A 23,613-nucleotide genomic window follows, 5' to 3' on the forward strand; every position below is an offset into this window, starting at 1 on the left:
AGGAGTGTTACAATTTGTATCGTTACAAAACTGGGCTTTTAGATGATCAGAAGTGAATTTATCTCATAAGAGCAAAAATAGTAATTCAAAATGAATACTTCATATCATAAATGTATGGCATAATAAATATACATTGGTGTAAGTGAAACATGAGTGCTAAGGCATTTCAAACTATGATTTAATTTTTGTAATTACTGTAGTATGTGAGATAAAAATCTGAGATTAATATTCTTTTTCCGATACAGTAGTAATATTGCGCTCCCATGTTGATAAATACAGCTGGGATACATGTGCCAATAATTCATGCTCAGCTTTCAGAGATGGTCTATGGAGACCATTTTACCAGTGCATTGTTATTATTGATTAGGACCAGAAATTCAAGAGGACAACATGATAATTATAGTTGTCATTAAAGACACATTAATATTCTCTTTTATTCTAGACAGCTTGTAACAATAAATGCAAAATATATGGGTAATAATACTTTTTTCTGTGGTTCTCATTTAAAGACTGCCTTTGTACTTGGAATATGCTTAATAATTAAGCCTGGCAGGGTAAATATTTCACTATGCTTCAACGTTTATTCTTTTAAGGAGCTGAGTTTACCTTTTTCATTCTCACCTGAAATGCCTGAAATGATTCAAGTTCTTCATGAACCTAAGTCTAAGTTTAAATATTTCAATTTAAAAAAGACGTTTGCTTTTCAAACTAAAGCCTGTTTATTCTGTTATAGTACCTGTGACTTCCTAATTATTCCATTTGAAATGTCACTATGTTTCAATATCGAATCAAAATACTGATATTTACATTTTTATATGAAGATGGGTTTGCATGCATTCACTTTCAGGCAGAGGAAAGTTCACTTGCAAACTTTGCAGGAACTGTCTGAAGTACAGAAAATGACACCGCGGGAACGAATGAGACTGAGGAAGTTAAATGCTGCAGATGAGAAAACAAAGAAGTTGAAGTAAGTAGAGCATGATGTTAGTGTTTTGCCTTCACCATCCAGTTTTCCCCATCCAGCAGTCCAACAAGAGAGTTAGAACTGTCAAGGTAAAATTAAAAATAGAAAGGGTCTTTAGCTACTCAAAGTGAATGGGGATTTTGAATGAGTTAAATCACAATAATTATTTATGTAGAATGAAAAGTCAGAACATTAGCCCAAAACTGGTGTTTTGAGCACTGTGTTTCTGGTTAAATATATGAGAGGTTTTCAGATGTGTTACAATAGGAGACTTTTTTTAATGACTTATTGTTTTAAGGATTGCACAGCCTGAGGAGTTGGACATTTAGTTGCAGTCCAGCTTTTGTCACTTGTTTTGGCCTAAGAGATTTGCCAATAAGTCAGAGAACAGTTGTACCAAATGATCAAATGAGGGTAATGGGCATGTTATAAAGGATTTATGATTTATGGGGTTTTTATTGAGTGAGACATAATAAAAGGGGGGATTTGAAGGAGAATAAGTACCATTTCTGAGTGAAATGTGAGAAACAGCTGGAAGGCTATCTGTCTATGCATGGATTCCTTTTTAAATAAAAAGAAAAATATACTGTTTTGGTGACACACTTGAGTTTTTCCCAGTTAAAAATATTCAATATTTTATTTGGTATGAATGGAAATTGGAAAAGCATCACATTAATTTTTAATTAATTTTTAATGTTTTCTTCAAAAGCATTTTGCAAAGTGCAGTATAAATTAACAAATGTTTACTCAGTCATCTATAGAGAGTAATAGAGGGAATAATTATTTTTGATCATGAGAATCGGCATCTTAACCCTGTTGTGCCAAAGTCGGTTAGCAATTCAGTAAAGCAATGATGTCCTAGTACAGGAAAATACTGTGAAGTGACATCAAGTCTGAATTTATGGCCTCGGTAACTCTGCAGCTACGTATACCTGCAAAATCAATAGTAATTGCAGTTGAGCAAAAATGCTCCGTAAAATCACATCCTGGTGTTTGTTGTGCCAACTTGCAGTGCCCATACCCAAAAGCTACAAACAAAAAACCTAAAGACCTTAATTTCCTTTTGGAAAATATGTCTGGTGAGCACTTATGTCTGTCTGACAGTTACCATTGCATTTGATACTAGAGATGGTATGTAAATTTATTCTCATTTTAAAAAAACCTCCTTGAATTGAAACCGCTGTATAAAAGTTATAAAACTTAACACTTCTTCTGCATGGTGTTTTCAATAATATGGTAGGCCAATTTTTGTCGTTAAATGGAATGTATATAGGAATAAATAGGAAGTCTATCTCTCACTTTTTTAAAATGGATGGAGATTAGGAAATAATACTAGTTGCAGGATAGTTCTAGTTTGCTTTTCATTTTCTTTACTTTCTTGAATTTTAGTGTTTTCTATTTAGATTTTCATGGATTTTTTTCCCCAGCAACAGAATTAAATATATTTACTTTGCAATATAAAGGCAACGTATTAATCTTCAAACCTTCTTCTCAGTCATGAATCTTTAAAATGGATCTAAATTCAGCTCTGGGTTATTGCCAGTTGACTCTGGCTGAAAGTATTTGAAACAGTGGAAAAACGGCACCTTCTCAGACCGGAGATGTGCTTGCAGCAGTGCAAATCTAGAGATGGATGGGAAGGGAGTATAGTAATGGAAACTGGAAGAGCTGCTTAAAATAGCACCTGGCTTAGGTAGTCCCATATAGAAAAACGAAGTTACCAACTCCCCCTCAGGTGAAGTGTTCCTAACACGCAAATGGTGCATGCCTGTCTTCAGCTGAAAGGTCCCTGCGCTACATGGTGGAATAAGGTCCAAAGTATTTAAGATCTTTGGAAGAAACAAACAAAAAAAAAGACTGTGACTAATAATTTACTATTTCTCAATTGTTATGCAAGTTGTGAAAGAAAAATAAAATAGTGTTTGAAATAAGGCCTGAAATCTCTTTGTGAGTTCACTAAAACTTACCACATCTTGAGTAGATGCCATGAACATTTGGTGCCATGGGAGTCTAATTATGGAATTTGTTTTTCTACATCTTCTTTTAGAAGAACCCTTTGTAAGCTCCTTGATATCACATCCTAAACACAAGTATTCTTATTTACAGACAGCTGGCAGAAGAAAAATATCAAGAAAATATCAAAAGAATGCAAGAATTCAGGTTCCATAATTTTCAGCAGCTGAATGTCAATGTTCTACATGTAAGTATGGGTGATTGTTTTGGAGGCCTCATTTATGAACATTCGGTGTATAACACTTTTTTGTTTCCCACGTGGTTTTTTAGCATTAGAGGCAAAGTCCTGTTCTGAGATTAATAATTTGGAAATGCATTAAAGTCTGGACTGCTTAGCTGAACCTGTGGATCTGTGATGAGGGAAAGTACATTTAGTTATTCAGATATAGTTTGACAAACTCTATTAATTGCACAATTTTCTTTTATTAAGTCACCTTTAAATCTAAATCTGCTCTCTGAAATATACTTACTGACAGTCTGTGTGACATCAGAGTTCAAAATACACTAATTTTCAAGATAAGATTAGAATTGTAATCCTTTAAGCACTCTAATTTGGCATGGCTGTGAGTTCTTTTAATTTGATTAGTTAAGAATATTAACATTTCAAATGGCTTTTTAGTAAGAATGAAGTTTTAGAATGACTCCCAGTGTAAGCTGTCCTTTGCTTTTAAGCTGCCTGCAACAGATGATAGGCCTGTTCAGCTCTAGCACTACGTCTTATCATAGAGAGAACAGTGTCAGTTTAGAAATAGTCAGTGAAAGCATCACAGAAATAATGAGGTTTTATGTGCTTTGGCATCTACCTTTTCTTTTGCATGCAGTCTAGTTTCTAATTCCTGGAGAAAAAAGAAAAGTTAAATCTGTCTGCTTATGGCTGAGTCACTACTGACCATTTACAAAAAAGTTAGGATTTTTTTTTTTTTTAGTATTTGCCTAATACAAGTCCCAGTAGTTGTGTAGATCAGGGCAACCATTGTATTGTGATCCTACTGAAAGCTCTAACTGTACCTGTTTCTCCATGCTGCTTCAACTAAGGAATCTGATGAGCAGACTTCAGAAGCCCTAATTCATTCTCAGCCAGTCATTACATGCGACTGCGTATCCACAGGACAAGATGGACCATGTGGAAATGAGACAAGTCAACTCTGCATGTCCGAACTTGCAGACCATGGTAAGAATTCAAAATTTGATGTTGAAATGAAACTTCCTATCAAGAAAGCGAAATTTGATTTTGTCCCAGCAATCACATCCTGGGCGACATCAAAAGAACTGTAACTAGCAGGTCAAGGGAGGTGATTCTCCCCTTCTGCACCAATCTGGTGAGACACCACTGGGAGTCCAGCTCTGGGGCCCTCAGCACAAGAAAAATATGGACCTGCTTGAGCAGGTCCAGAGGAGGGCCACGAAGGTGACCAGGGGGCTGGAGCACCTCCCCTGTGAGGACAGGCTGAGAGAGTTGGGGTTGTTCAGCCTGGAGAAGAGAAGGCTCCGGGGAGACCTTATAGCGGCCTTCCAGTACTTAAAGGGGGCCTGCAGGAACGGTGGGGAGGGACTCTTGGTCAGGGAGGGTAGTGACAGGATGAGAGGTAACGGTTTCAAACTGAAAGAGGGGAGATTTAGATTAGATATTAGGAAAAAATTCTTTCCTGTGAGGGTGGTGAGACACTGGCACAGGTTTCCCAGAGAAGCTGTGGCTGCCCCCTCCCTGGCAGTGTTCAAGGCCAGGCTGGATGGGGCTTTGAGCAACCTGGTCTAGTGGAAGGTGTCCCTGCTCATGGCAGTGGCGTTGGAACTAGATGGTCCCTTCCAACCCAAACCTTTCTATAATTCTATGATACCCATATGAAATGACTGGTGTTAGAAAAGAATTTCATAGATATTTCTCCAGTGCAAAAATGAGTACAAGAATTCAGAGCGGTTGCACACATTGGTACATGTTGATGCTATTTTCTTTATGAGAGAAGCAGGTGGGAACTCTTTCAACTGTGCTTACCTATACTGTCCTCAAATACTTAGCTATTGTCTAAAGAATATGAAGTACTATATAACATGTACTTTTCTGTAGATAGATGAACAAATAGTCAAGCTTTTCAAAAAGGGTCAGACTGTGGAAATGTGCTTAATGAGGAAGGTATTTTTAAGAGCACATTTATATGTATTGGTTCTACAATGTTCTGGAATAGTGTCATACTCTTAAAAATTTAAGAATCATTGTGTAATCACTTACGGTGAAAGATTTTTAATCAGAATCTTGCATGTATGCATTAATATACTTTTAAGTATGAAAACCACTTTAATAGCTCTGCCTTTTAGCATTGGTTTATGTACATCTGTGAAGGTATACGCCATTAGATTAAAGGCATCAAAATCAGTTCATTTGTGGTGGAGGTGGGTTTTTTAATAAAAAAAGGTTTTTTTCTTTCATTGTAGCCTCGTTTATGTCTATGTGGTTGGCTTGCTCTTTCATAGTATGAGAAGGGATGACCTGTGTAGGAGAGAACCCAGCTGCTAGAAATACATCGTGGGGGTAGGGTGGGTAAGCTTGCAAATGGAGGACTGAGAGAAAGCAGTAAATGTGGGTGGGAGATGTACTGGGGTAAGCATACAAAGATACCTAAACAGAAACAGAACAACATACATGAAAGGAAAGAAACTGATGTTTCTGCCTTTAGAGGTCATTAAGCTATTAAACTATCATGACAGAAATTAGGTGCATTTATATCTCTGATGCAAAAGTTGGGTCAATCCATTGTACAAAACTGAATGCATGTTTAATTAGTTTTGCCAAAGTCTCTGACATTGAAATGGTGGGTTCATGAGGAAAAGGAGTTACGGATAGGCAAGAGAAATTACAAGGTTTATCTTCTTTCTTTGTGAATACTTTGTTATTTCTGAAGGTGATGTCAAAGCTGTTACTTACTCTACTCAGTATTCATACTCTTCTTTAAATATTTCAGTGCCACTATGCATGTCCTACATGTCAAATTATTAAGTTATTAACGGCACCTTTGTGTTTGAAAATGTAAAAACAGTTCCAGCTATTGATTTTTCAATAGAATTTTGTTCTTGATCAATGGACTATACAATAGGAAAACAAGAAATCTAGAAGCAAGGCTGTAAAATGGTTTTATAAAGTTTTATTACATGTTAATAAATCTTGCTAACACATAGTAGGTTAGCAGAAGTCTAACAAGCTTCCTCGTTATAACTGGTAACTAAAAACTGTTGAGGAAGGAGAGAAAAGGCAGGAGGGTGTCCATGAATGCCAAGGAACCTCAGCAGCAGCATTTAAATTACTTCAAGGCAGATCTAAAAAATCCTCCCAGGAATGGGAAAAGCTGGTGGAGAACAGCTAGGGATAGGACCCCAAACTAACAGGTAGGGAGGAAAGTTCAAGCTGTCTTTGGCTCATGTCCTGCAGTCCTTACAAACATTTGCAACATGAGCAGGTCTTGGAGGACTGAAAGACCAGGCTCTTAAAAGGTTAGGGAGAGGCATAGAGAATAAAACACCTTACAGTTTGCTTTCACTGAAAATTATCTAAAGCATTATGAAACACAGCTGTATGTCATTGGGGAAGGTGTCAAATACAAAACTCAAGGTTTAGCTTTAGTAAGTAGATTTAAAAACCATAGCATCTTGCTCCAATTATAGCAGTGGTAGTTACACTTCCTGAAAGTTGGGAAAAACAAGGCAGTGTAGTTAGATAAATAAGAATTGCTACGACAGTTTGGGGTTTTGGACTTCACGGTGGATGAGTTTCATCAATGTCAAAAAGATTAACTGCTGTAGACTTCCCTGGGAAGTTTAAGCTTCTCTCTGTGTTTGTCTTGTATAATCAGCAATGATCTTCTGAATGTTTTTTATTCTAATTAGCAGCCCTGGGCACTTGAGAGACATTTAAAAGTTCTCAGAAATCACAAATACCTGACCAATTTGTTAGTCTTCAAGCAGGTTTTATTTTTTTGAATATGAAAGAGATCTCAGTGGACCCTGTGCTTTTGATGTTCAGAGGAACTCGATCTACTACAGATTGTTCACAGTTGGTACAAGTTCTTCAGAAACTTAAAGAAATAATCTGATTCTTATTCTTACAGAGAAATGCTGCAGGCAACGTAAATACTATTTTTAAACAACAAAATTAAGTTAGGTTTTAAACATCATATTCCTTACTGTGCCATCCAGCCACACTGTGTGGATTTTTTTTTCTCTCAGAAAGACTAGGAATGCTGCTGAGTCATGCTGGGACTGATCGAGAGAGTGTTATTTAATGACTGTTCAGTTGTCATTTGCTAAGCCAGACGAGCTTGCAATGGCTGGTGCACCTTGGCAAGCTGTTGCCTTTCTCCCTGTTCACTTCTGGGATTCCAGCAGAATCCAGATTCTCAACAGAAAATAAAGAATTTGGGAGGCAGGGTGGAGAGCAAAGAAACATGAGCATTTGTAGACAGAAATTGCTTTGAAATTCTTCTGTGCTTTTGTTACTTCAGCGCAAGAAGAAAGGAATCCGCTTTTAACCGGGGAGTGTGCAGCAGTGAAAAATTATGTGAATAGCAAGTTATGCTATTTTTGTTTTAATGACCCAAGAGAGAAAGCTGTGCATTAAACACACTATTCCAAAGATATTATCTTGGCTCCTGTTGGTGCTCTGCTAGAGAGGAAACACTGTCCCCCAATCCCACCACTTTCTCACCATTTGCTTCTGTTCCATGGAAAGAGTACAAGCTTCAATTTGACCACCAAGTCCAGACTGTGGCTACCGTAGGCATCTACTCATACTGTCCCTTTCCTGAAGGATTTGTCCTGTTTTATACACTGTGGAAAGTTCACCCTCCCTCTTTGTGTAGAAAGCTGTTCCTGGGCCAAAATATTGCTGTGCTTGTGAACCTTCTTCTTTCTGGCTTAGATTTACTTTTAGCTGTTTCATGCCAATATTTTTAAGATGTATTGCCTTACTGCTTTGCAGCTTAAGTAGTTCTCTTCATTCCTTTGCTTATTCTCCTCATGTGTTTCTAGACAGCAGTAATACCCTTCTGTGTAAAACCTCTATGTAATACTGTATTATTCATCTGTTCTAACACTGGTCACTTTTAGCATACCTGAACCTTCCTTCCTTATTCTTTCCTTAAGATGCTTCCAAGCTCTTAGCTCCCAATTTACAACAGATTATTTTGGCTTTAATGCTTAAACTTGTGACTCTGTTCTTTGAATTTTCTCCTTTTCCATTATTCCAGGTCTCAGGGTAACCCAGTGTTTGCTGATATCCATTCTGCTGATGTACTCTCCTGGTCCTGCTTTGTATCGGTGGTACACTCCAGCTTAGCTTCTGGAAAGCAGTGCTGTGCATGCTACCTCCGGCAGAGCAGACCTCTGCCTGGCTGTGTAGTGCTGCTCTTGGTTACCCAGCGTCGTGTTTCTTCTGCACCCTTTCCACCCTTTTCGTGGTCAGCACACTTGTAGCAATGGGAAATGTTTGAAAAGCTGCTCTGCAGTGCTGGCTGAGCTTGCAGGGAAGTCGTGTCCTTTCCTAAAACATCAGTCTATATGGTTAGGAGAACTCATAACCACACAAGCGTGGGACATCCTCTTGGCGTGCGGTGGCAGCAGGATAAGTAGGCAGGCACACTGAGTTATTGAGGAGTACCTCTGTAAATCTTCAGGTTCTGGGACTTTGTCTGTCCTGTTCCTTGATTTAGCTGAATTTTGTATGCATGCTAGAGCAAAGGATTCTTTTGGTTTGGCTGTTACTTTTCTCAACACTGCAGATTTTCAGAGTCCTGGCAGATGGGTAGGTAACAGTCCTTGCAATAGTGAAGGTTTAAAAATGTGCTTTAAATGTCTGTTTCTCTTAAGTTACTGTAATAAGTTTCTTAAGAGTTTTGCATCTTTACTAATACAACCTAGAGTAAAAAGGAATCCCTTTATACGTAAAAAGACAGGCAACAGAGCTGCTAAGAGTCAGCTAGAAAAAATTACTTTTATAATTATTATTATTAACCATATTAAGTAAATGACTGAAGTATCATTAGAACAGGATATACTCTTATTGTACTGTTTCAGCTAATTAGACCACTAATGTGTTCCTTGACAATTTAAACCTTTCTAAATAAATACCAATGAAAAATGGCTTTACTCATTTACAACTATTTTATGTAATAGTTTTAATCAGCATTAAATTTTTTATATTGGTTAATTGGAAACAAAACTGAAAAGAAATTACATTTTGATAATGAGATATTTATGGAAAGATATTTTGTTGTTGTGTTTAATATTAATTGAAAAATGTTGATGTCTTCATCTTATGTGTCCAGGAATTTATGAAATTGTCATCATAAAAATAGTTTAAAACTAGGATGGATAGAGCAGTTCAGAATGTGTTGTACTACTGGGAAGAGTTTTGCTTTGCTGTAGATATCTTTGTGTCTTTTCCATCTCCAGTTTCTCAAGTACAAGCAAGAGACAAAAGAGCTGAAAAAAGTTTTGTGTTGGGATTGTATTCAGAGACACTGAGCCACTGTCGGTGTTAAATACGAATATTTGTGTATCAAAAGTATGCATGTGGGCTACGACACACTGGGGTAGGTAGGATGGAAAATTGCTGCTCTGTCACTACATCACGTTAATTATTTGAGTGCAGGTCCTTTTGCTTTGGTTACAGTGTCTTATAATGAAGCCAGATTTCACAACGTATTTCCTCTCAACTCTGCGTATGACTTGATTCCTCTTGCCTGGGTCTAAGTTTGCAGAGGTATTTAATAAATAGGAAACACTAGTTATGGGAACTTGTAAAGAATCCAGATAAATCTTTATCAGAGCATGCATTGTACTTACCCGTGTGGGAAATTAGTGTGGAATATCTGAAATTTCTTAGTTTACTACGTAGAAAACCCTCTAGATAGACAAGCTCAGTCTTTGCAGTTGAAAAAAGCATGAAGAGCAAGGCATAATCCCGTTATACAACTGTAATAGCTAAGTGTTCAAGGCTTCTGATTCAATTTCTACAGTAGAACTTGCCTTGAAATTGGCTACAAAATCATAAACTGTATCTAAAGTGCTTCCAGATAGCACTGCAATTACAGATGCGACAAAACCTACCATTTCCTTACCATCATCTTTGATCCTTCTGATTCGGATCAGTTTTTCCAGTTGAAAAATACTGTCTTGAAAGCTATCTGCATTACCAAAACCCCCTACGTTTTACAGGAGCCATAAGGAGTGTTAAATTCAACAAGCTACAGTCTAACAGCCATGAAAACTTAAAGCCTCGCACTGGAATTCGTGGGTAAAAGTGCCACTTTATATTCATATCAATTTCACAGCTGATGAGACATGGTAAACAAGAGTGGGTAAGATTTTTTTAGGTTTTTTTGAAGTGTTCAAGAAATTATATATGCAAATGCATCCATATTTCTAAGGGCTTGTCCTCATTGCAGTGCCTGGAATGAAAAGGACAATGCAGTAAACCAACACTGGACGCAGAGTCCACCAATAAGATGTTGTGTCTTGCAATTTTAGATTGCCTGTACGTTACTAGTTGGAGCTTCCCTGCATTCACATCCATTTTTGTAAGAGCCCCAGGTTTGCATAAACTATTGCTCTGCTCTTAACAGACATGTTTGTGTGTGGGAAGGGGTCAAGTTAAAGGAGCAAAATAGCTTAAGCTAACTACTCATGGCATTTAAATTCTTTGTACAGAAAAAGAATGTAAAAAATCAAAGGCATATATATTAAAGGGACATACTATATGATCTCTCTGATCTGTATTATATCCCTTTTTTATCTGTATACTGCAAAGATTACAGCATGGTAAATTCCTTAGCTTAATATGTTGCAGTACATTACACCTGGCAAACCCCTGATTTCATTACAATTCCAAAATAGCTAACTACATGGCAGTAATTGCATCTATTATTTCTATATTTCCATTGCTAATTGTAAGTTATGGATGTATGGCTTTGAATTTCAAGTGGCAGAGTTCAGTTGCCTTTCAAATAGGAAATGTTCATTCATTATAAAATATAGTGGGGTTTTTCCTATTCTGTTATTTTTACTAGTTGTTTGAAGGATTTTCAAGGGTTTTTTTAAATCTTGGAGGGTATAAAGCCTATAATCTTTCTGAGCACACCTTTAAGCATCTGTGCACATGTGCATTTTGTTTAGTGCCTGTAAAACGGCACTTATGCATACTGTTTGGGTAACTGAGTAGCACTCCAAAATATGATCATACAAGCAATCACACTGCTCAAAGGCTTTTAAGAAAGTCATGTCTTGTTTTGTTTTTCAGTCTGGCAAGTGAAAATAGAACAAAATAATATTTATAATAAGTAGCATTAAGGATTTCTGCATTCTTATTATAGTACCCTTTGTAACTAGAAAGACTTCTCAGTTAAGAAAATAGTGTTGCAGTGACTTCTACTGTGGGTTACACATTAGCATCCTCTTTCGTGTGGTTACCCTACTTCCAGGATCATAAGGCATACTCCCTGACTTGTTACTTGCTGAAATGATACTCTGGGAGGCTTGTAGAGAGAAACCTGCCTGTTTAGTTCTGGCGTTAGCAGTTACCAGTCCTTCACTTTTCCTTGGCACATGGTAACAGAACTCCTGAGACTCTCGCAGGTTCTGAGGAAGTAGGCACACTGGGAGCGTGCCCCTCTGACCTGCTCATCTGTCTCGTGTTTTCATTGCTCAGTTTCACACTGAGATCCCACCTTGTCCCAAATTCAATTAAAAGAATAGTAAATCTGATTTATTGTAGCAAAAGCAAGGTTTAACAAAGTTTGAAAGTTTTAGCCACATAGAAGAAAATGAATCAATAACTGTTGTTCTTCTTGTTTAAGGAGTTCTTTGCTGGAAGTATTGCCTTTAGAGAGTTGATTTCTTGCTTTGGTTATAGCTCCCTTTTTAAACCCTTCTTCCGTGAGAGCAACCATAGTATTAAAGAGATATTCTTGGAAATTTTATGACATTTAGAAATCTAGTGTTTACAGTAATTTAGAAACTTCTGTGTAGAGGTTTCTAAATTTCTAAACCTCTGTGTAGAGGTTTCTATGCATTGTCTGTTATCTTCAAGTTTTCACTCAAATACTTCAGCTTATTTGAGGGCCACCAGGAACTGAACTCTACTCATAACCTCCTCAGGAAACTTTTTGCAAAGCTATGTGCTGTTCAGTATGCCTAGCTACTTAAATCTTTTCATAGCTTCACAAAAATTCACAGCTTACTTCTTACAAGAAGTCTTTCTTTTACAGCTTCACAGAGGCAAGCTTGCAGAATGAAGTCTTTACATAGCAGTTATGTAAAAAAAACCCAAACACTTTGAAAGTGTGAGGAGAGCAAATTATGTTACTCTGTAGCCCCTACTTTTTTCTGACCTATTTATCATACTGATTTAGTTTGGCATTGATTAATAAAGCCTACCTCAAAATTCGCCTTGATCAATGACTACAGTTAAAATTATTCTGGCCAAGTTTTTTAAAACCTACGTAGCAATTCCCTTAACTCCTTCCAAAGCATTATGTTGAAAAACATTTACAAGCACTGTGTGAATTTAGGAAGCAATTAGAAACAAATGCACAAAGATTGTATATGTACAAAAAATACTACATACTAGATTTTATAGCAGATACGTTCAGATAATTTCAGTGTTTTAAATCTTTCTTAGAAAGATACTAGTTTTTATTCCAAGTTGTCCTACTTTACAGGGCAATATAACTTTATGCTGCACTTTAGACTCAAGGTTAAATCAATGTAAATAAAGATGCACCAGGCATTTACGTGCAAAAAAAGTATCTGTAAACAGAATGGTGTTGAAAAACATTCAATAAGGAATCCCAGTCCACCCTGCAGTCAGAGTTTTCTGGCTCACTTATCGAGCTAAACAGCATTTCTGGGGAGCTGGGCGAAATTACATGGTGACGTAAGAAGTTGGAGCTAATTCCAAGTGAGGGAGAATTTGCTTGGAAAGTAGCTGTAAGTGGTGAATTAGTTTGCAGTTTCTACCAGTTTAGCTTTCAGTGCATGTGGCTGTCAGACAGCTAGCTGGAGGAAACGAGAAGGTGACAGCAATGAAGCTCTTGGTTTACATTCTCCTGCTATTTTTTCTGCTCCACATAGCAAAGTGTACCCCTGCAATCTAGTAAATGTGTTGACTTTCACCAGTTAATTTAATCTAGATGTTTAAGGTCTCAATACTTTCTTCCTAGATTTGCTTGGTTGCAATAATTTACTTGTCTCTCTACTTGTTCAACATACAACTTACATTACTATTTATATCCAAATTAAATGTATTTGACATCTTTGCTACATCCAGACTCTGATGTGCACAACTGTTTACACCAAGTTTGAAATGGAATGCTTCCCATTTGTTTTCTACTCTTTCAGTAACTTCTGCTTCTGAAAATATCCCATATTTATGTCTTAAAAATGGCATTCTTGAACTAAATATCGGGGAGAAGGGACTATCTTAAGGGGCAGCTTTTGGTATTAGCACGTGGACTCTTTCCTTCCCAACAGTGTTGTCAGACTGAAAGGGAAAGTGTCAGGCAGTCTCTGTCATATTCAGGAGGAAAACTGAGTTTTTATTTGAAAGTATGCTTTGATTGATCAAAAAAGTTTAAAATAACTCAAGGACTTGGATAGTTTTAAATTGATGTCATAAGGTAGCTTTGTGGTCATTTTTCCTTTAATTTACAGCTCTTGCTCTGTTCGTGCTGAAAACTGTGCAAATAATAGGGCAACCTTTGCAGTCATACATCCTCCTTGTGCATAAAGGGAATTTCCAAGACTCACTAATTTCTCCCTGTTATTGATGATATTGCTATATTGCTCTTTCTCTTCATTCATCCATTGGTACTAAAAGGATTTCTAAATATCTGGAAAATTTTTAGATTTGCTGAACTTTAAACAGTGCTTGAAAGGCAGCATGGCTTCATCTTCATTGTCACTGTCTACCAGAGCTCCCATTTCTGTATATGTGACAATTAGAAAATCAGAAGGGGGGAAAAAAAACCCCAAAAGTCAAAAAATTTGGGAAAAATATGTGACAAAAGTGTTCCTTCTTGCTGTTCATTTTTGTTAACAGCTCCTTTTAGCAACTCCTTTCTTCCTCTCATGCTTTGTCTCTGTACATACTGATGAAATGCTAGGAGGTGGAAGGTTTGAGGAAAAGAACTGTGTCCTTCAAATAAAACATTTTTCTTGGAAATTTCTTTTTGGTTAAAAAAAGTAATTTTTCTGTAGAAAAACGTTTTGAAACTAGCTACTTTCTTTCTAACATCAAGCAGTAGAAAACCCCTGTAAGGCTACTCTGTCTGATTTACATCCTCTTTATCTCTATTTTTCCTAGATATTTCACAGTAGGTAAATTATCACCCAGTGAATTCCACAAGTGAATTGAAGCTTTTCTCCTTTTTAAAATGCTAAACAGAGAATTATAAAGTATTCATGTTTAACTTTGGTTATATTTCTAGCTCCTATTTAGAACAACCCATTTTACTTTACGTCTATGCTGTACCCAGCCATGTCAAAAGGTAATGCTTTTAATAACTTCAAATAAGTGCTTAGCCAAAAGGATCATACAAGACTTTCATGGGCACAAAAGTCCTGTTACATCCCTTAGTTCATTTCTTAAACACATTTTCTGAGAGTCTGTTTCAGCCTAGTTTAGACAAACCGGACAAAAGCTTCCACTGACTTCCTGAACAATGAAGCTTCAGAGCTTAATAATGCGTATCTCATCTATAGCTGACCAAAGGTTGGTGATTCTCTTTGATGGAAACTTTTAAAGTTGAATTGTTTTGACTTGCACTGGAGAAAAAAATAAAGCCTTAAACCAATCTGAGTGAGCTTAAATTATAATAATGGAGTTATCTTATTTTTCCTAATCGTATGAGTATTGACCTGAACTGCAGAGGGGCACCAGAGCCCTTGCTCTCCTTTGTGGTAAAATTTCTTATTCAGCATTATGTAGCTCAGGGAAATATAGCTTTATGTTTCAAACCTCTCTCCTAGTGACAGTGCTTCAGCTCTTTCTGTTTTCTCCTGTGAAGGGAGAAATCCCTTTTTGTTTTCTCCCTCTGTGATAACTGATGCACTGTTCTGAAGAGTACTGGACAGCCCTATTCACGATCTTCTTTTGCCGGTGATTTGTGAGAGTGCATACAGGTTGCAGGGGCATACAGAAACAGGCAAGTTTCTGCTTAGCTTGTGAGTATATTAAATATATGCACACTTACAAATAGATCTGGGATAGTTCTAAACAGTTTGTTTGTGGAGCATCATGTAACCCCAGAATCATAAAATAATTTAGGTTGGGAGGGACCTCTGGCAGTCTAGTCCAATCCCCTGCTCAAAGCAGGTCTGATCAGATCAGGTTGCTCAGGGCTGTGTCTGGTCGTCCTGAACACCTCCAAGGATTGGGCTCCTGCAGCTTCTTTAAGCACTGTTCCAGTATTTGATCACTCTCATTGTACATTTTTTTTCCTAATGTCAAACTGGAATTGATGATGTTCCAGATGATGCTCATTGCCTCTTGTCCTATCCCTGTCACCTCTGAGAAGAGTCTGGCTTCACCTTCCTTCTATAGTCTGAGTGGATAGTCATAGACAACAATAAAGTTTCCCCTTTACCTTCCCTTCTTAGGGCTGAACAGACCCCGGTCTCCCAGCCCCTCCTGGCATGCCAGGTGCTCCAGCCCAGCTTGGGGCCTGCTGTGATACTCATTTCAGTAGGTAACTCCTGTGGAGATAGCATCAAACTGGAATTTGCTGATGAGTTTCCACAGAAAGGAAGGACCAGGGGCACCTTTGTGTTGTTGATGAGATCCTGCCAGTGGCCTGTCTGGCAGCCCAGTGCAATGCAGAAACAGAAGGCAGAATAATCATTTGCTCTACTCTTGCCTCAGTCCCCAGCGTGGATCGTGTACAAAGCCTTGCTGGGGGAACAGTGCAAGCGTCTGTGTCCTGGCCCCTCCTCTTAATTTTTCAAGCTCTCTGTGGCAGTGTACGGCTGCAGAGTTAACATAACATTAAGAGTGCATTATATCTCATGACAGTATATGTTTGTCAGACCAGTCAAATGATTTGCTCCTCACTCTGCTCTCTGTAGTACTGCGCAGACCAAGGACTGTAGCTACATGGAACTATAACATTTTTTTCCTTAAGATGGGAGAGTGGCAGCTGAGAAAATCTGCCTTTTTCCAGAGATGCCATGAAGCCTTGGGATTAAAAAAGTACAATAGTCCTTAAGAGCCAAGTGTAACCTTCTGACTGTGAATACAAGTAGTGAAAATGAACATATGTTATACTGTTCTGTTTTCTTTTTTCTTCTGCACCTTTTTTTAAATAAAAGGGGCCTTACTTATTGTCTTCTGCGTGGACTGGAATGTGAGAATGCTGCATCAGTGAACTGATTATAAGTATGACTTCAAGGCAAGAGAAAATTAAAGATATTTATCAAAGTATTTTGATCTCTTTGGAGAAAGCTATTGTTGTTATCAAATTACCATGCTACTTAAAACAAGCTCTTGGTGGATTTAAGTAAAGTATTGCAAGTATCGCATTCCTTTATTTTCTGCATAGTTTGTCTTCTTGAGAAATAACCACGCTTTTATGAATTTTTTAGATAATGGGTTTTTACCCTTCCTTTCACTATTAGCGTCATGTTACTATACAGAAAGAAATCTAAAGAAGAATGTTATTATTCAGAGCTCCTTTTCTTTTGAATATCTAACAGCAAATATCAAGTGTCTCAATGCTATACCTAAACCATCTAGCAATATGAATGCAATAGCTGAGTTTGTTCTGAATGAAGTGCTTTGTAAGCAACTAAAAATACCTTGACTGGCCTTAGTGCAATACCCGCAGCTAGATAAAACACAATGTATTTTCAGAGGTCAGCTGACAGACCGGGGGGCATGAGGGGGCAGAAGCAGCTCTAGAGACCTTCCTTTGTGCTCCATGTGGAGCATATAAGTATGCTGTATCAGAGGGAGAACAGGCATCTGAGGGACAAGTGTGTTGCAGCAGTATTGTGGCCATCAGGCTGCACGTTTTACTAGCTGGCACAGTATTAGAAAACTTTGTATTGGATGTTACCATCACCTTTCTTTTTGCAAGGGTCTGCAAGGAAAGCAGTGTCCCTGCCTACCACGTGTATGCTGCACAGGGTGACACTGTTGTGTGCAGGGAATGGGGTGATTTGGACTTACTGTGCTTGGGCACGTGAGGAGTGCTGTGTGAGCAACGGGGTCCTATGGGCTACAAATGGCGTCAGGACTTTCCTAAATGTGATGCTGCTCTCCTCCCAGTCCAGCTGTTGAAACAAAGAGACAGAGTACCCTAGGTTCTGCAGCAGTGGTTTTGTTTCCTCTTTCAACATGATAGACTTGATATTTACCTCACTAGCACCACATTTGTGCCTAGAATGTACTTGGGTAAAAATAGGCTTAATTTCTAAATTCTGTCAGAACAAAGGACAGGTCAACGTCATGGCCTCAGAGTCCATGCTAGGCTTTGCAAAGGTGTGCAAACAAAAGTCAAACAGACCTAACCCAAAGAGCAACATTTTTATTAAAAACTACTTCTCTGAAAGTGCAAACCAAGGAGTTTTCATCTGTGCTATAATGCTAAGGTGTGCAACTGCACCAACAATATTCAGGGATGGTGGCATTAACCAGCCTTTTGCTACCTGGTTAGTGGAAATTGGAGGTATGTATGAAATATCCAGGATCATGGTAAAACTCAGGTAGCAAATATTCTGGAGGATGGACTGCAGACATGGAAATGGAAGCATATGGGGCCCAACCTCCCCTGACAGTCCTGCCCTGAACTGAAAATACCAACTCAAGTTATCTGCACTTAGACTTTACAAGGCCAGCACAGGTGCAGCTCACCCTGTTGAATTATGGTATCTGCTGTGCTAAAGCCATCTTATGTGTCCTTGAAATTCATCTGATCCTGGGTCTCAACTAAATAAGATGTTCTGTACTCAGATTAATTCTCCAGAGAACCAGAGATGTGTTTCTGCATCTGTAGCACATGGAGGACTGGGAGTTGGGTCTATCTAGTAGGACTCGGGGAACTATTATATGGAACCGGATAGCCTAAATGGATGTGTTGATGTTTTGAAGGTGCCTTCTTTAAAGATGTTGTCATAAACCCAAAAAGTTTTAAGGACTTGTACTAGCTAAATCCCAAGTTCCCATCCACTGGACATGCTGTCTTCTTTCAGAAATGTCACTTAGAATAGTTTCTGAATTGGGACCAGTAAACTTGTGTGCCCTGGAACATCTCTAGTGTCTGAACTAGCATTTGAAATTGTGCTACTGAGCTTGGATTAATGGACTGTATATGAACAGCTGTCAAAACAATTTCACAAATGGTGAAGTGAGCAATTCTGACAAGGATGCAAAAGCTGACATGGAAGTGGGATATGACCAGTGCCAGCCTCTCCATATAGTTTGGAGGCATCAGCAGTTTTGGATGGTCACTCTTGTGGCTACTCACAAGGTATAGACCTTTACTGTAGCCAAAGCAGACATTTTGAAGTTACTATTAAGAGTAAAAAGACTGATTTTGATATGTCATTTGCTTGGGAGGGGAAAGATTGCATTTTTAGCACAACACTAAACAAATGCAAAATTTGGGAAGGGAAGACAACTCAAAAAACACTAGCGTAGTTCAATGTTTGTATTATAATGTACTAAATTGACTGTTTCATATATATTTGAATGCATAAATACACAGATAGAATGCAGATTAACCTAATAATATTATACTAATGACAGGAATGACAGCCTCTCTGCAAGAAAGAAAATTTAATGTTCACTCCATCTGGAACAGGAGATGTGTCTTCATTTTGTAGTGTTCTTCCCATTTAAAAAGAATGATATTTAAGGTGTTGGGTTTTTTTAGTTAGGCTTCTATGTGAAGTGGCATTTTGTAGAACTCAAAACGATTAAACACAATAATAAATGCTTTGCTTTGTGGGAAAAAGTTTTTGGGTTGGGGGCATTCTTCTGCTAAGAAAGGTGAAAAATAGAAACAGGAAGGATTAGAAATTGTGGCAGTGGAGCATGGTGCTGTTGTGCAGCTTCCATAAATATCTTAAACCAGAGAAACCTGAGTGAAAATGTGTCATCATTTTGGAGGTAAATCAAGTTTGTAAAAAAAGGAAGTATTTTTAAAAATGCTCTGGACACAGTAGATAGTAGAGATCATATCTCAACAGGAGAGCTTCAAGCACCTAGTGCTGCAGATAAATACGTTTTCACTTTTTTCCTGAGTTCTCTTTTTTTACGACTTAAAGATCAGAATTATTCCTCCTGCTCAAACTCCAATATCTTTTGATGGATTTTAATTGTATTCCCCTGTTTAAATCCTTTTTTGTTTTTTTTTTTATGCATGTGAAACAAGTTAAAAAAAAAATCTATTAAGCATTTTTTATGTCATATTGTTAGAATTTAATTTCTTTCAATGAAGTAATATTTAAGATATTTCTTTAAAGTGATAGATTTAATTGGGGAGAATGGTGGAAATCAGCATTAGCTAAAGTTAGGACTATGGTGATTTATGACAACTGAATATTAAGCATTTTTTTGTCTTCAACTCACATTTCTTGTAATAATACCAGGCAAAGACAGATACCAAACATTTTCTTTTTGAAAACTGTTAGCATAAAAACATTGTTCCTGGGCTTGGATGTAACTTATCTTGATAAGTCAGTAAGGGACTGCCTAAAGTCAAAGCATGGGGGTTAGCTATCCTAGAGTATCTCTCTTCGTGAATGTCTAGGGCTACTGATGGGATAGACAGTGAGCCAGGCTTCCTTGTCTTCTGATCCCATCTCTTGCTGCCGAGCCATGTCTCCTGTGGGCAACTCTTTTCCTTGCAGCTTTCTGTCTAGAAAAGTGGGAATTCTGCTTTTTATTCAACTAATCACCACAGTCCTGCCTCTGCTTAAAATTCAACATGTGCTTAAGTGCTTCTGCTGAGAAGGGACAGCTCCCTGAAGCAGATGCAATCAGGCCTTGAGCCCTTTCACTGACTCCTTACTTATGGAGTCTGGTATGCTAAAGGATTTCACCCAGAGCAGAGTGGCTGGGGTGTCTTTCATGCTGTGATGAATATGTTGAGTTTTAATAGCAATTATTGTACTTCATAGGCTCTTTGGCTATATTAATATTGCACTCATTGCTATTATTAAAACTTGTGATAAAAATAAATCAAGAAAGCATGACGTCCAAATACGCATAGCTTGCCTTTACACCAATTTCTTTCATTTTGTTATACTTTTGCTTCAGGCAAGTTTGGGAAAAGATACAGATTTTATTTCTTATATCTTTTAAACATGTGCCTGGAATGTATTGTTTTCCATTATAGCTTAGCAGTTGTATTCACTACAGGTTATGTGTGTTAAGAGAAAATGAAACTGGGGCATAATTTCAGCTCACAAAAGTTGGATTCAATTCAATTCTGACCCTGCTTTGACTAGATGGTCCTATGAGGTCCTTTCCAGCCTGAATTATTCTATGGTTCAGTGATTTCAGCCTAAAATCAATATAGATCCTTTAAGGTCATTAATTTCCATATGATGAGGATCTGACCTTTTGCCAGAGACAGCTTTAACACTGCTTATCATGGCATCAAAGATGAATATTTTAATCTGAGAACCTATGCCTTTATTTCAATTACAGAATGCGTCGCTAGTGACATAACATAGGTGCTATGAAAACCATTTTAAGATCATACATTTTTTCTGCCTGTATGCTATAAACTCATAATTGCCTTTAGAGATCCCTGAAGACCCAGAAATTGCAGAAGAATATTATAATGATGAGTTTGAATCCTGTTCAGAAGGCAGTGAAGAGGAGGAGGACGCGGAAGCATCGCAGACTGTCTCTAAGACAAATCACCAGGTATATGTGACCTTTAGGAAAACAGTATACACTTGATGCTCCTTTGCCATGGGAAAATTAAACTCCTTCCAAGATTTTGTCCTACTGAGGTTACTAAAATTTGTTTCTGTTAGGAATGTGTGTGTATATCAATACCATTAATTATATATGTATGCATATGTAATTCTTCTGAGACATTGACAAGAAATGTTCTTGCATTCCTTCAAGATTAAGGACAACACTCCCATGAATGCCTTAAGGTGGATTGTTGTCAGTGAACTTCCTTGTGACTGTAAAACACTCAGAGTGGGATTCTCTCACGTGTTAGCTATGGATTAATTAACTTAAAGCTGGAACTATACTTCAAGCATAAGATCTAAGTTCCAGCTCTAATTCCTGGGCAAAGATAGGCACCTCTAGTTGCCAATTCTTCCTGACTGTATTAGACATGTTTTCTAGGACAGCATGATGAACTATGAGCCTAAACAACTGCAAGACATGACTAGCAAATGCGTAGACTTTCCCAGAAAGTGTTGGTGATGAGAAAACTTATTGAAAGCCTTAAAGTAGCTTTATCAGGTGAGGCTGCCACAAGAAAGTTGTAGGGATTGCAGTGTGAAGAAGGTTGAAGATTATTGGAAAAGGCACCTAATTTAGATCTGATCAGAATGAGCTGAGATGAATCTTGACTCCAGTGATCAAGTTACAGTGAAATCAATAAAATTAAATACTTAAGTCAGTTCTGAAAATGGATCTTCCTAAGGCATTCAGGGACAATTCATTTCTCCCCTGGGCCACTAGCTTAAAGGATTGCATACAGTGCCTCTGAACGATACTGTCTGGTTCTGCTTAGGATCATATATTTTATTCTGTGTTCATGTGCAAATTTTACAGAACAGAGTGTGATGGCTTCTGCATTTCAGGGAATGAACCAAGTATACTAGTACTCTTCACTAAATTATAAATAACTTGTACTGATTTTTGAAAAATTTGAACTAATAACTTCTTTAGTTTTTAAGGCAAAAATAAAATGTTTGTATGAGAAATCAGAACTCTACCTCTACCATGGTAACATGGAGTCCTGAAGTTATCCCACGAGTTAAACTTGAAGTTTACTCAGACACAGCTTCATTGAATCTAGAAATGTCCTCCTAGCTCTCAGACTAAACACACAGGACGTTTTAAAATTCAGGATTGGTTTATACAGTAGTGGTCTAAAGAAATTATTAGTCAATTGTAAATCGGTGGAATATCTAAGACAATGCTTTTTTTCTGTTTGCTGGGCCTCTGCTTACCCATGACACAGATATGCAAGCACTCTGTTGCCCGGAAAGTCTACCACAGGATACTTTTGAAAATAAATTATTGCTGACTTTCATCGGACTGAGATAATTTTTTTCTTTTTAGAACACCTTTTAAAATTTTCGTTCAGCTATCATTGATGGTTTCATTGAGTGTCAATCAGTAGTGTTTCTGAACAGGCAGACTGCTGCTTAGACTTAATGAAGGGCAGAAGATAAAAATAGATTTCTCAATAATGCAGAATAAATTATTTGTTGGCAATCAGATCTGAGCAGCGACATTCCCTCATCTTGCAGTGACTCAGAATTCGGCGATGTCAAGGACTGGTGCTGTGGGCTGGAAGAGCTGTCCCGCTGGCACCCCCTTGTCTGTATCCACCCCGGATGGCCTAGAGGCTTTGCTTTACCAGCAGTCGGTGTGCACACAGAGCACGAACACTCTGCGAACTGGCCTGCACAGACTGACTGGGAAGCACCCCTGCTGACCATTTGCCTTTTAGGATTTCCTCTATCAAACTAATTGTCTTTGTTTTTTCTCATGTTGACCCCAGCACTTAGATAAAGCAGAATTGTGTTTCTGGGGGTTGATGCAATCACCTTTTCTTTTTCTTGGGAAGTGAGCATAATTTTCAATTTTCCCGTTCTCAAGTGAAAAATTCTGCAAGTAAGTCCGAGGTCAAAGCAGACTGAACTTAGCTGTGCAAATCCAGGCACCTATGTCTGAACTAAATTAATGGAAAGTCTGTATAGCAAGGGGAAGTAAGCAAGCATTTTTAGGGAATAAGGTTATCTTGGTGTAAACATCTCACGTAAGTTAGATGGAATATGCTGAGAGGTCTCTCTCTCTGGTGATTCTAAAGGGATCTACATTATTAGCATGCATGGGACATCTTCATTCTGGATGTCAACAGTTATGTGAGATGAATCCCACTCAAAGGTAGGTGGGATCATGTTCAGTATTAATAATAAGCTTCAAATCCTACCAGAATAGATTGATCTTGCTAGTATATAGCAGGGGTTTGCTTCTGCAGTCATTTACTTAATACCAAAACTCCTACTCCTATTTCTATGATGGGGTTCATACTCTTAAACCCTTTCTTCAAAAATACCTTCATAAATTAAGCTTTTGGAGGTGTGTGATAATAAAGAAGTCATTCCACTGCAACACAGGATAAGGACTTTTAAGATATTTACCTTCCTAATCTGTGCAAATCTCTCAGTTTTCCAATGGCAAGATTGCTTTGCTTGTTACTTCTTTGCAAAGAGTGCAGAAATGCTGCATCTGGTGGTGCTCCCTGGTGACCCCATTACTTCAAACAATGATTAAAAAAAATTCTGATGTTCATGTGGTAGCATGGGGTCAGAAAAGTCATCTAATTGAACAACACATTGGAGTGTACAATGCAGAAAGAGATCTGAGCTATTTATTCAAGCTGTAT

The 23,613-nt window shown here is 37.8% G+C and overlaps 1 protein-coding gene across 1 annotated transcript in view; it reads left to right on the forward strand.

Moving 5' to 3' along the window:
• Positions 1–23,613, forward strand: part of NEK11 (NIMA related kinase 11) — an 88,230-nt gene that overhangs the window by 42,504 nt on the left and 22,113 nt on the right. The window contains exons 10-13 of the mRNA XM_086468534.1: positions 848–967; positions 3,071–3,164; positions 4,013–4,148; positions 20,770–20,894. Of these exons, the coding sequence (XP_086324660.1) occupies positions 848–967; positions 3,071–3,164; positions 4,013–4,148; positions 20,770–20,894 (475 nt within the window). The remainder of the gene's footprint in view (positions 1–847; positions 968–3,070; positions 3,165–4,012; positions 4,149–20,769; positions 20,895–23,613) is intronic.

The sequence above is a fragment of the Leptosomus discolor genome, chromosome 7 (genome assembly GCF_034619465.1).
Source record: "Leptosomus discolor isolate bLepDis1 chromosome 7, bLepDis1.hap2, whole genome shotgun sequence".
In the NCBI taxonomy this organism is placed as follows: Eukaryota; Metazoa; Chordata; class Aves; order Leptosomiformes; family Leptosomidae; genus Leptosomus; species Leptosomus discolor.